General features: G+C 49.7%; 1 protein-coding gene across 1 annotated transcript in view; it reads right to left on the bottom strand.

The window, feature by feature from the left end:
- LOC126481656 (juvenile hormone acid O-methyltransferase-like) overlaps nt 1-12,241 on the bottom strand; it is a 127,003-nt gene that overhangs the window by 89,458 nt on the left and 25,304 nt on the right. The window contains exon 2 of the mRNA XM_050105574.1: nt 2,608-2,983. Coding sequence (XP_049961531.1) covers nt 2,608-2,978 — 371 coding nt within the window. The 5' untranslated portion in view covers nt 2,979-2,983. The remainder of the gene's footprint in view (nt 1-2,607; nt 2,984-12,241) is intronic.

Here is a 12,241-nt window from a genome sequence, read left to right as displayed (position 1 = left end):
CACTTACAAAAAACCATAGGTGAGCCAGTCACCCTGTCATTACATTAAGACTATTTTTCTAAAACTTTTGGAAACAAGTTAGTCATGCCACAAAACCATAAAACTAACTACGTTCGTTTCAGTGTCACTTGAAACAGAGGACTGATCCACCCGCTAGAGACAGTTTTATCTCAACAGCCATTCACCTCATCAGCACGTAGCACACTTTCAGGTTGAGGGTCTTTTATAGAAATGTTAACCTTCCTCGCGGTCCAGGCGATAAAGCCAAGATGCCCGTTCTCCGAAACACACAACATTCCACCGCTGCACCGGTCGGTGGTCGCTTAAGTATGCCCAGAGCTTATGGTGACAGGTTTGGTGGCGCTTACCAATCCCCGCGTCAGGAACCACGGAGTCGCCAAGCCCATACTCAGCAAACGAATCTGAGCCCCTGAGGGTGTGATTTCTGGTACTGCCATAGCTCCCAGGTTGGTACGAAGGTGATCCAGTCACTAATGACATCCGTGTTAACCAAAGACCATACCCCTTCAGACGCTATCCCAGGTCCGGCACAGTTCTGATGGAACATATAACCACACAACATTGGAGAGTGGTCGTAACATAGCAAGACAGAATAAAATAAGAGGAAAGAAGTTGTATTTCCGCTAGGTTACAGTAATATCTGTTGCAATTCCAATGCATTATCCTGAGGTTGACGTTGGATATGAAGAGCCCAAGGGGAGGTTGTCACAGAGACAAGGCTGACGTGACAACTACAAATGGCTTGTCAGACGCAGGTTGCGATGCGATGGGGAGATGGCACCTCCAGGGATACTACGCAGTGGGAGGGGGGGGGGGGTGGCGGCCTTGTACTGGGACTTACGTTTCCTCCTCCTCTTTCAGAGGTTGAGGAGGGCATGGCACAGAGGAAGTGCAGGATTCAGCACAATCCAGGACTGAAAGAGAGAGAGAGTGCGACATTGGGGTTCACAGATGGTGTGTCCAATTTCTGAATAGTGGTAGCAGGACTGTGACCTCAGATATGCTGCGAGAGGAGCACCTGGCGGGGAGGGTGTGGGAACTTCAGGGAAGGAGGAGATGGGAGTGCGAAAGAGCTGCATAAGGAAGTGGAAATGCGGACAGGTGGAAGGCTGTAACAGAGCCAAAAGGAGAGGATATCGATACTGGTTGTAGTTGTCATATTTATGGCGAACCTCAGCATAAGATAGACGATCCAGGGACTTTTACTTAGCGACCTTTTCTTTCTTGTAAACTGGGTTATCTGGTGAGGATGGAGAGTGGCGGTCATGACAGTTTACACATACAGATGGCATAACAAAGGGGCTTTCCTCACGGAGTGGGTGGCCACTGTCACCACACAGAGTCTCCCGTGCAGCAGGAAGCCATATGCCCAAAATGCAAGCACCAAAACCACCTCATGGAGAGCTCCAGTGTGACAAGCATACATATACATGGAGGAAGGGGGAGGGGGGGCGGAGAACAGTTCAGATATCAGTAGTGTGACCGCTGTGTTATCAGGGTAACAGCCCCACCACACAGACTGGCTGCATGAACTGGTAACCCAGTGGGGTGGAGGGGGCATACAGCAGTGAAGGAAGAGGGGATGAAAGGAGGGGAGATGAATCCACACCGTAGATGCTAGGGAGGGAGCTCTTCCTCAGTGGCTCACACTAAAGACTGAAAATTTAGAAGAGGTGGTCAAACTCCAAGAGGAAACAAAAACGTCAGAAAGGATTAAAGACCAGGCAAGAGGAGAAAATCTTAGGGAATACAGAGAACGAGATGGGTAGCCAGGTCGACGTAAATAAAAACACGGAGAGAGGGGGAAGGAGGGGGGGAGCGAGGAAGGAGGCAGAATGGGGAACGAGAGGCACGATGAAGGAAATGCAGCTTGGGAAGGAAGGTTGGGCTGTAAGAAGTTGGGGATCCAAGCGCGCCATGCGCGAGCTTACGAAAGAACTGCTAGCCCCGGGAGAACGGAAGAGGGGTGAGATTCAGATTTCAGATTGATTTTTAAAAGTCGTTCGCAACACATCATTGCTGTCCCTTCGTGGGGAAAAAGCAGGAAAGAGAAGGATAGTGTCGCGAATTGAGAGAAGAGGTTCTCAGATGTTGTGATATGTTTAAGAAAGTCGTGATATCAGAAAAATCATAGCCAGATGCAAGAAGACCTGCAGACAATCGACGCTTGGAGCAAATGATGTTGGCTGACTGACAGATTTAACATATTCCGCACACACAGGCAGCAAGACCCATTGACATATCGTTACATTAATTCCACTTAGTCGCTGGATCCAGCCACCAGCATTAAATAGCTAGATTTATGTATTCACAATGGTTTAAAATGACTTACCACATTGAACAAAATACAAAAGCTTTATTGAGATTCTCAGGAAGCGCCCCAAAGAAAAATCGTTCGTCAGCAAAAAGAAATAGCTCAAAAATCTCTGAACATTTTCATCTCGTCAGCGTGGAACTTACTAAGTAGGACCGACAGAAGATCCAAAATAGAGTGCCTTCTTTGGACAAATCCAGCAATTTCAGGCGAGACATTTGTCTTTTGCGACTAACAATTTATCTAGTGTAGTGCGTGATGAGGCTGCTTACCTCTGATCCTGGACCCAGTGCAGACAGAAGAAGGAGAACACCTTTGGGAACGGTCCCAGCCTCCAGACGTCGGTTTCTCCAATACGCGGCGTGCCAATGTCCAGCTGACGGAAGCACAGACGTGGCCCGGAGAACCTGTCTGCCGCCTTGGCTATCATGGCGGGGCTGATGTCTACAGCGAGGACGCTGACTCCTGGTGGCAGCCGCGGCAGCAGCTCGTATGTCGTGACGTCACCAGCGCCGCAGCCAACGTCCAGCACAGTGCCTTGCTCGCACTGCCAGTCCAGCGCCGGCCACAGTTCCTGCAGCACCTTGTTCACGAACTGCTGCTGAAGGCTGCTCGATTTGGCGTACAGCTCTGCGTCGTCCATTTTACCTGTAAGTTTACTCTCATTATTGTTGCCATTATGAGTGAGTCTTTTACGTATAGTGAAAAATCAAGTTCCTTGGGTCCTTACAAATTTTTTTCTGCTTACTGTCGTTGGTATTATAGTTTTTGAGATGTTCGTTTATTTAACCTTTACCCTTTAATTTTAATCCCACATCTGAACTTTCCCGTTATTTGGATCACTGCTACTTCCATTTACAAATTGAATAGTAGAGGCGACAGGCTACAAAGGGTGTAATAACACCCTTTATAGTCCAAGCACTTCGTTCTTGGCCATCCACTCTTACTTGGTTCTTGTACATATCGTGTATTACGTTTCTGTCCCTGTAGCTTTCCCCTATTTTTCTCAAAATCCGGAACATTTTGCACAATTTTAAATTATCGAACGGCTTTTCCAGGTTGACAACTCTCATGAATGTGTCTTCATTTTTCTATAGTCTTCCTTCTATTGTCAGCCGCAACGCCGGAACTGCCTCGCTGGCGCCTCTACCTTTCCTGAAGCCAAAAATCCTCATCTGATACATGCTCAATTTTCTCTTCCATTCTTTTGTATGTTATTCTTTTTTTTGTTTTGGTTTTAGGGCGCAAAACTGCTATGGTCATTAGCGCCCGGTCCGTGACTTAGGAAACAGTAAAAAACCGAAATTGAAAACCAGCAGCAATGGGAAAATTGGAGAAACTAAAAGCAGAAGGAAGGCTTAAAAATCCACTACAGAAAGGGGTTGGTTGTCCCCAAAAAAAGCTTCAAATGACTGACGTCATTTCGCTGGCACTAATAAACTCGAGAACGCGATCGGCTGAGCGCGTGTCATCTGCTAAAATCGACGATATATCAGGCGATAGCTATAGACGGGTGCGTAACGGATTAAAAGAGGGACACTCAATTAAATGGTGTCTTACCGTCCACAGCTGAGAGCAGTGGGGACAGAGTGGGGGAGGATCGCCGCTTAAAAGATGTCGATGGCTAAAAAGACAGTGCCCTATCCGGAGTCTAGTTAAAATTACCTTCTCCCGATGACGCGTTCGGGAGGAAGAGGTCCAAGCACAAGGAAGAGCTTTCACGTCCCGCAATTTACTATGGGAAAGTGTCGACCAATGTGCGTGCCATAAAAGAGCAACACGACGACGTAAAACTGCCCGTAGATCGACGAAGGGAATCATGCGAATAGCTGGCTGAAGAAGAGACTGCAGCCTTGGCCGCTATATCGGCCGCCTCATTGCCACAGATACCAACGTGTCCTGGGATCCAGAGGAACGCCACAGAGACACCCCCAAGTGGAGCAAGTGTAGACAGTCCTGAATCCGGTGGACCAGAGGGTGGACAGGGCAGAGAGCTTGAAGACTGAGGAAAGAGCTGAGAGAATCTGAACGGATAAAATACTGTATCCACTGATGGCGACGGGTGTATTGGACAGCCTGGAGAACAGCGTAAAGCTCCGCAGTATAAACCGAACACTGGTAGGGAAGCCGAAATCGATTTGGGGTGTCGCCAACAATATAGGCACTCCCTACACCAACCGATGTTTTTGAGCCATCAGTGTAAATAAATGTGGCTTCCTTCATTTGTGCTCATAGAGCAGCAAATGCCCGGCGATAAACAAGTGAAGGGGTACCATCCTTGGGAAACTGACAAAGGTCACGGAGCAGGCAGGTCCGGGGATGGAGCCAATGCGGTGCTGTACCCCAAGTTTTCAAGAAAGTTTTAGGAAAGTGGAAGGAAAGAGAATGAAGCAGTTGACGTAAGCAGACTCCCGGTGGTAGTAGGGAGGAGGGGCGGCCTGCATACTCTACATCCAAGGAGGCGTCGAAAAAACTGTCATGGGCCGGATTTGCAGGCATGGAAGACAGATGGCTAGCATAACGACTCAGAAGGACTGCTCGCCGATTGGACAGCAGAGGTTCAGCAGTCTCAGCATAAAGGCTTTCCACAGGGCTGGTGTAAAAAGCTCCAGACACTAAACGTAATCCACGGTGGTGGATAGAGTCCAAACGACGAAGAATAGACGGCCGAGCAGAGGAATAAACTAGGCTTCCACAGTCCAATTTCGAGCGCATTAAAGCGCGATAGAGGCGGAGAAGGACCACTCGGTCCGCTCCCCAGGAGGTACCATTCAGGACACGGAGGGTGTTGAGGGATCGCAGACAGCGAGCCGAAAGGTAGGAACAGTGGGAGAACAGTTTTCTATCAAGACCCAAGAATTTAGCGACGTCCGAAAACGGAAGGTTGACAGGTCCTAGACTTAAGGAAGGTGGAAGAAACTCCGTACGATGCCAAAAATTAACACAAACGGTCTTACTGGGAGAAAAGCGGAAGCCTGTTTCGATGCTCCAAGAGTGGAGGCGATCGAGACATCCTTGAAGACGTCGTTCAAGAAGGCTGGTCCGATGAGAGCTGTAGTAGATCGCAAAATCGTCTACAAAGAGGGAGCCCGAGACATCAGGAAGGAGACAATTCATAATTGGATTTATGGTAATGGCTAACAGTACAACACGTAGCACGGAGCCCTGGGGTACCCCGTTTTCTTGGGAGAAAGTACGGGAGACAGTAGTGTTCACCCGCACTCGAAATGTGCGCTCTGCCATAAATTCGCGAAGAAAAAGGGGCAGCCGACCTCGAAAGCCCCAAGAAAACAGTGTGCGGAGGATGCCTGTCCTCCAACAGGTATCGTATGATCTCTCCAGATCAAAAAATATTGCTACTATTTGGCGTTTCCAGAGAAAATTGTTCATGATATAAGTGGAGAGAGCAACAAGATGGTCAACTGCAAAACGATGCTTTCGGAAACCGCATTGGGCAGGTGTTAAAAGACTGCGGGACTCCAGCCACCAAGCTAAACGGTAATTCACCATACGCTCCAAAACCTTACAGACATTACTCATGAGAGAAATGGGGCGATAGCTACAGGGGAGATGTTTGTCCTTTCCAGGTTTCGGAACAGGAACGACGATAGCTTCCCGCCATCGTCTGGGAAAAGTACTGTCGGTCCAAATTCGATTATAAAGGCGAAGGAGGTAACGCAGACTATGGTATGATAAATGTAGCAACATTTGGATGTGGATACCATCCGGTCCTGGGGCGGAGGAGCGAGAAGAAGAGAGTGCATGTTGGAGTTCCTGCATGGAGAAAACAGTATTGTAGCTTTCGCGATTTTGAGACGAGAAAGCAAGAGGTCGCACTTCCGCTGCACGTTTCTTCGGGAGAAACGCTAGCGGGTAATTTGAAGAGCTCGAAATCTCAGCAAAGTGCTGACCCAATGAGTTAGAAATTGCGACGGGGTCCACTAAAGTATCATGCGCGACAGTGAGCCCAGAGACCGGGGAGAAACTAGGCACGCCAGATAATCGTCTAATCCGACTCCAAACTTCCGAGGAGGAAGTGAAGGTATTAAAGGAGATAGTAAAGAAGTCCCAGCTTGCCTTCCTGCTATCGCGGATGACATGACGCGACGGCATCGCCAAGGAGCTGCTTATAGCGGATACTGTTGGCCAAAGTAGGATGGTGTCTGAAAACGCGAAGAGCACGTCGCCGCTCACGTATTGCGTCACGGCATGCCTCGTTCCATCAAGGAACTCGGGGGCGCCGGGGCAATTCGGAGGTGCGAGGTATTGAACGTTCCGCTGCTGTAAGAATAACTTCCGTAATATGAGTGACCTCATCGTCGACGCTAGGAAAGTTATGGTCATCGAATGTCGCTAGTGACGAAGAAAGTCCAATCGGCTTGGGCAAACTTCGAGTGTCACATGCGCATATATAGCAGTTGTGGCTGCAATCTAAGGACACATGGAAAGTGGTCACTCGAGTGTGTATCAGCAAGAGTGAACTATTCGAAGCGCTCAGCTAGCGGAACAGTACCGACCGAAAGGTCCTAATGAGAGAAATTTGTCGTGGAGGCAGACAAAAATGTAGGGTCCCCAGTATTTAGGGAAACAAGATCCGCTTGGTGGAAGACGTCTATCAATAGTGAGACATGCGGACGAGGATGTGGAGATCCCCAAAGCGGGTGGTGGGCATTGAAGTGCCCAACCAGCAAATAGAGCGAGTGGAAGCTGACCAAGAAGATGAATAAGGTCAGCTCGTTCCATTGGTGTGGGTGTTGGAATGTATACAGTACGAAGAGAGAAGGTGTATCCAGAAAGGTAAAGACGGACAGTGACTGCTTGGAAGGAACTGTTTAAGGGGATTGGGTGATAATGGAGAGTATCATGGAGAGGAATCATGAGTCCTCCATGTGCTGGAGTGCCTTCAACTGAGGGGAGATCAAATCGGACAGACTCCAAAGTGGGGAGAACAAAGCGGTCATGGGGACGCAGCTTTGTTTCCTGAATACAGAAGATGACCGGTGAGTAGGATCGTAAGATGATCGACAATTCATCCGGATTGGCTCGAATGCCGCGGATATTCCAATGGGTAATGGACATAGGGTGGACAAAAAAAAAAAAATGGAAGAATGTGACCAAGGTTGCTGTCAACTCAACGACTGTTCAGAGCTTGCGACCGACAGCGTGGAATGGCATTCAGCCGAAGGCAGAAGATCCTGATCCATAGGTTGTTCAGGAGCAGCTCCTGCCACCAGCGATCGGCCGGTTGATCGGCCGCCAGTAGTGCGCCTCGGCGACACAGAAGACGGCCGAGGGCAGAACCCAACGAAGGGTGAGCCGTAGAGTGGGCAGGCGAAAGTGGGGAGGTTGAACGGGCGATCTTGGCGCTGGCCGATCTGACGACCATGGTACTGAAGGTGGGATCACAAATCTGCGTGGCCGCCTCCTTTGTTGGCCGAGGAGAGGCAAGGACAGTGCTGTATTTTCCTGTCTGAGGCATGGTGGGCTGTCGACTGGCAAATAATTTTCGAGCAGCAAAAGTCGACACTTTTTCCTTCACTCTGATTTCCTGAATGAGCTTTTCGTCTTTAAAAATGGGGCAATCTCGAGAGGAAGCAGCGTGGTCACCCATACAGTTGATGCAACGAGGGGATGGAGGTGGACAAGCACCCTCATGGTCATCCTTGCCACACAACACATTTGGCCGGATTGGAACAGGACTGACTGGTGTGGTAGAACCGCTGACACCGATAGCAACGCGTAGGGTTTGGGATGTAAGGGCGAACGGAAATTATCTCATAGGCTGCTTTGATTTTCGATGGGAGTTGAACTATGTCAAGAATGCAGTACGGGTTGGAATGATGTTCGTGTCAACCCTTTTCATGACTATGAACTGCCGTTACGCTCTGGTCAGACAGGTAGTGTTGAATTTCCTCGTCGGACAATCCGTCGAGGGAGCGAGTATAAACGACCCCACGTGATGAATTTAAAGTACAGTGCGGTTCCACCCGGACAGGGAAGGTGTGTAGCAGTGAAGTACGCAGCAATTTTTGTGCCTGGAAGGCACTGACTGTTTCTAACAACAAGGTGTCATTTCATTTCATAATCTGGAACAAGACTTTACAGGACCTGCTATTGTGTCGACACCTTTCTGAATAATGAAAGGGTTGACCGAGGAGAAGTCGTGACCTTCGTCAGACCGAGAAACAACAAGGAACTGTGGCAACGATGGAAGGACTGTCTGTGGCTGAGACTCATTGAACTTACGCTTGTGAGTTGACATAGTAGAAGATGAGGAAACCATTGCGAAAGTATCCCTCATGATTACCGGCGTCTCCGATGGCGCGCTCCTTCCTCGTGGGGGCCCTCTCTGAGGGCACTCCCGCCGTAGGTGATTGTTCACACCTCAGGTCACACCTCCCGAGAAACGGACAGAGGGACCAATCGGCACTTTCGGAAGGTATCAGCTCGGGTAATCACCCCACCCTGGGCCTGGCCCTTACCAGGGGGTACGTACGTGTCCTACCTGTCTACCCAGGGCAGGGAATTACGCTTTACCCCGTCACCGGCTACGCATGGAAACGTATGGGTCGGCCTTCAGACACGCACAGGGTGAAAAAAAGAGAAAGGGAAACGAAAGAAGAGGTCTCAAACGCCGCAGCGGAGAAAAGGACAAAGAAGAGGTAAGGAAAAGAGAAGGACAGAGGAAGGACGAAGACTTGCAAGCGGAGAAAGCAAAGAATTTGTTACAGTTTCGAGCGTCCGTCTCCAGACGTAGGCACAAACCATACTCACAGAGGGGGAGAAATGGAAGGAAAGAGCCAGGGTGAGGGGGGGGGCGAAGATGGGGGATGGGGAAGGATGCGGAAAGGGAAGGTATGCAGTGCGGAAAGTAAGGAAGGCCACATTAGCTCGGGATCCCGTGCTCGCTACGCACGTATCCATGAAAGAGTTGTGGACCCCCTGGGGGGTGGGGCCACCTGTTGGGGCCTAGTGCCCGAAAAGACATTTGATCTGTCCCCAGATTTGGAAGGTGACGTATGGCACCCAGTGGTCGAGACTTATCTCTCCCAACACTCCTGCTTCCGTCGTTTGGTAAGTTGGCGAATGTGGGCATGGAGCTGTTTAAAGGCTATGAGGTGCTCCAGGGAAGGGTGCTGCTTATGCCACTGTACAGCTCGCCGACGCTCCTTAATTGCTTCAGCGACTTCTAGTGAAGACCAAGGGACTGCCCTACGCCTTGGGCACCCTACAGAGCGAGGGATCACGTTTTCTGCCGCAGAAATAATTGTTGTAGTCACCTGCTCAACCATCACATCGATGATCATCATGTTACCGTGTGGTGGAGATTCAACAGTGACAGCAGAGGTGAAAGTTTGCCAGTCCACCTTGTTTAAAGCCCATCTGGGCAGTGGTCAGTGGTCCTGACGTTGGGACAGTGACAGGAAGATGGAAGTGGTCACTACCACACAGGTCATCATGTGCTCTCCAGTGGATAGATGGGAGAAGTCCTTGGCTGCAAATTGATAGATCAATGGCCGAGTAACTACCATGAGCCACACTGAAATGTGTGGCAGCCCCAGTGTTTAAGAGGGATAGGTTGAACCGAGACCATATAGTTTAGACGTTTCTGCCTTGGCCAGGAAGCATGGTACCACCCCCCAAGGGCTTATGGGCATTAAAATCTTCCGAAGATAGGAAGGGTTTAAGGAGTTGATCAATCAGTGAAGCATCCACAGGTACTGCACCATATGGAGGAAGATATACATTGCAGATAATTATTTCCTGCGTCAACTGTATTCTGACAGCCACAGCTTCAAGAGAGGGTTGAAGGGGCACAGATTCATTACAGACTGAGTTTAGGACATAAACTCAAACTCCACCTCACACTCGATTATAGTCGCTACATTTCCTGTAATATCCCTTTTAGCCGCTGAGGGCAGAGGTCCGCATTGCCAGGAACCAGGTTTCCTGGAGGGAAATGCAGATAGCAGGTGCAAAGCCTAACAGCTGCCATAGCTCAGCCAGGCAGTGGGAAAAACCGCCGCAATTCCACTGGAGGATGACATCGTGAGACTGGGAAGGCATGGAACATTCAATGAGGCAGTTTACGCCTCAGTCACCTGTTATCACTGACTTCTTGCCTGGGCAGTGTATATCCATTGTGTCTGGAGGTCTGGCGAGATCTAGGTCAATGGCGAATGCCAGAATCTCCACCCCACCCTCAGATGCAGAGCTTGTAGGTAGCAGTGGTGTGGGTACCACCATAATTTCCTTTGTCTTAGAGGTTTTCTTTCTAGATTTCTCTCGCTGCTTCTTGGGTTTCCTGGCTGGGAGGACTCCACTGGCTCAGTTTCCGGGATGGAGGACGAGTGTGAAGCCCTAAGACCAGCTGCTTTTGGGCTCTTCAGCCACTGGCGGATGTTGTCTTTCCCAATAGCAGAAACCTGGGAAGGGAGTGGCCCATGAGACCCCCTTCCTAGCGAGAGAAGCCAAATAAGACTTATGCTTCTCTGGTTTAGAAGTGGGGATGGACGTCCCCAATAGTTTTGGGTGTTGCTCCCGAAGTATGTGGTGCAGGGACAACAGAGAGGGAAATGGCCCCCACCATCAAGGGGGCAGGTATAGTCTTCCAGCTCAGAGTTAACTTGGGTTGGCCATTGAAGTGGCATTGTAAGACGATGTCATAGGCACAGGATGCAGGCGTTCAAATTTTCTCTTAGCCTCACTTTATGTCAGTCAGTCCAGGATATTGCACTCCATAATTTTCCTTTCTTTCTGGAGAAACTTGCAGTCTGGCGAGCAAGGCAAATGATGCCCTCTGCAGTTGACACAGATGGGAGGCTGGGCACATGAAGTATTGGGATGTGATGGGCTTCCGCAATCTCGGCATTTGACTCTGGAAGTACAGCGGGAAGACATATGGCTGAACTTCCAACACTTAAAGCACCTCGTCGGGGGAGGGTTATAGGGTTTTACATCAGAGTGGTACACCCTTGGGCAATGTATCACCCTCAGAGGCCAAGATGAAGGCACTGGTTGCAACCTGATTATCTCTCTGACTCCAGTGGACACACTGAACAAAATGCACACCCTGCCACTCTGAATTGGAGCACAGCTCGTCGTCAGACTTCAAAAGAAGGTCCCTGTGAAATATGATACCCTGGATCATATTTTAGATCTTATTGGGCGTGATGGTTACAGAACATCCCCCATCTTGTCACAAGCGAGTAACGTCTATGACTCAGCAGAGGCTGCTGTTTTGATCAAGACTGACCCAGATCTCATTTTGGACAAGCCCTCCACCTCCCCAAACTTGTCCTCTGAATGCTCAACAAAAAAAGAGGCTTGATTGTCTTTAAAGATTCCCAATGAGCTCTTGAACATGCAAAGTACCAGGCTGAATAAGATCCGCTTCCATCCTCCTTTGGTGTGGCCAGGGAGGGGAACGATTCGAGGTCATATTTCTGTGCATTGAATTAAGCTCATGAATGCTTAGAGACTGCTTGTGTTTCACCAGTAGCAAGGTATGATGGACTACGCTTCATCATGTGTAATCTGCCCTGATGCCACCCACTCTGACCAGGGGCCCTGCCCATGGGCATTACCCAGCCACAGCAAAGGTCGCCTGGCAGGATGGCCATTGCCGGAAGTCCTGATGCCCCAGGGGGATGGGCATCTTCCCCTTAGCATAGATGGGGCGTTAATGGCGCAGGCATTAGCAGAGCGATCCCTGTGTGGTCAGTGGGCTACAACCAACAGGGTACTTGGCGGCCCCACCACAACGTACTGGCTATCGTGCTGGATATGAGGTGCTAAGAAGTCCATGGTCATCGTCAGTGCAGAAAGTGACACTGCATAGTGCATGGTGGAAAACACACCCAGGAAGGTGTCCTCGCCCAAGAGATGGAGAATAGGCAGGACTGC

The sequence above is a fragment of the Schistocerca serialis genome, chromosome 5 (genome assembly GCF_023864345.2).
Source record: "Schistocerca serialis cubense isolate TAMUIC-IGC-003099 chromosome 5, iqSchSeri2.2, whole genome shotgun sequence".
Lineage (NCBI taxonomy): Eukaryota > Metazoa > Arthropoda > Insecta > Orthoptera > Acrididae > Schistocerca > Schistocerca serialis.
This window is presented reverse-complemented; position numbering and strand designations above follow the sequence as displayed.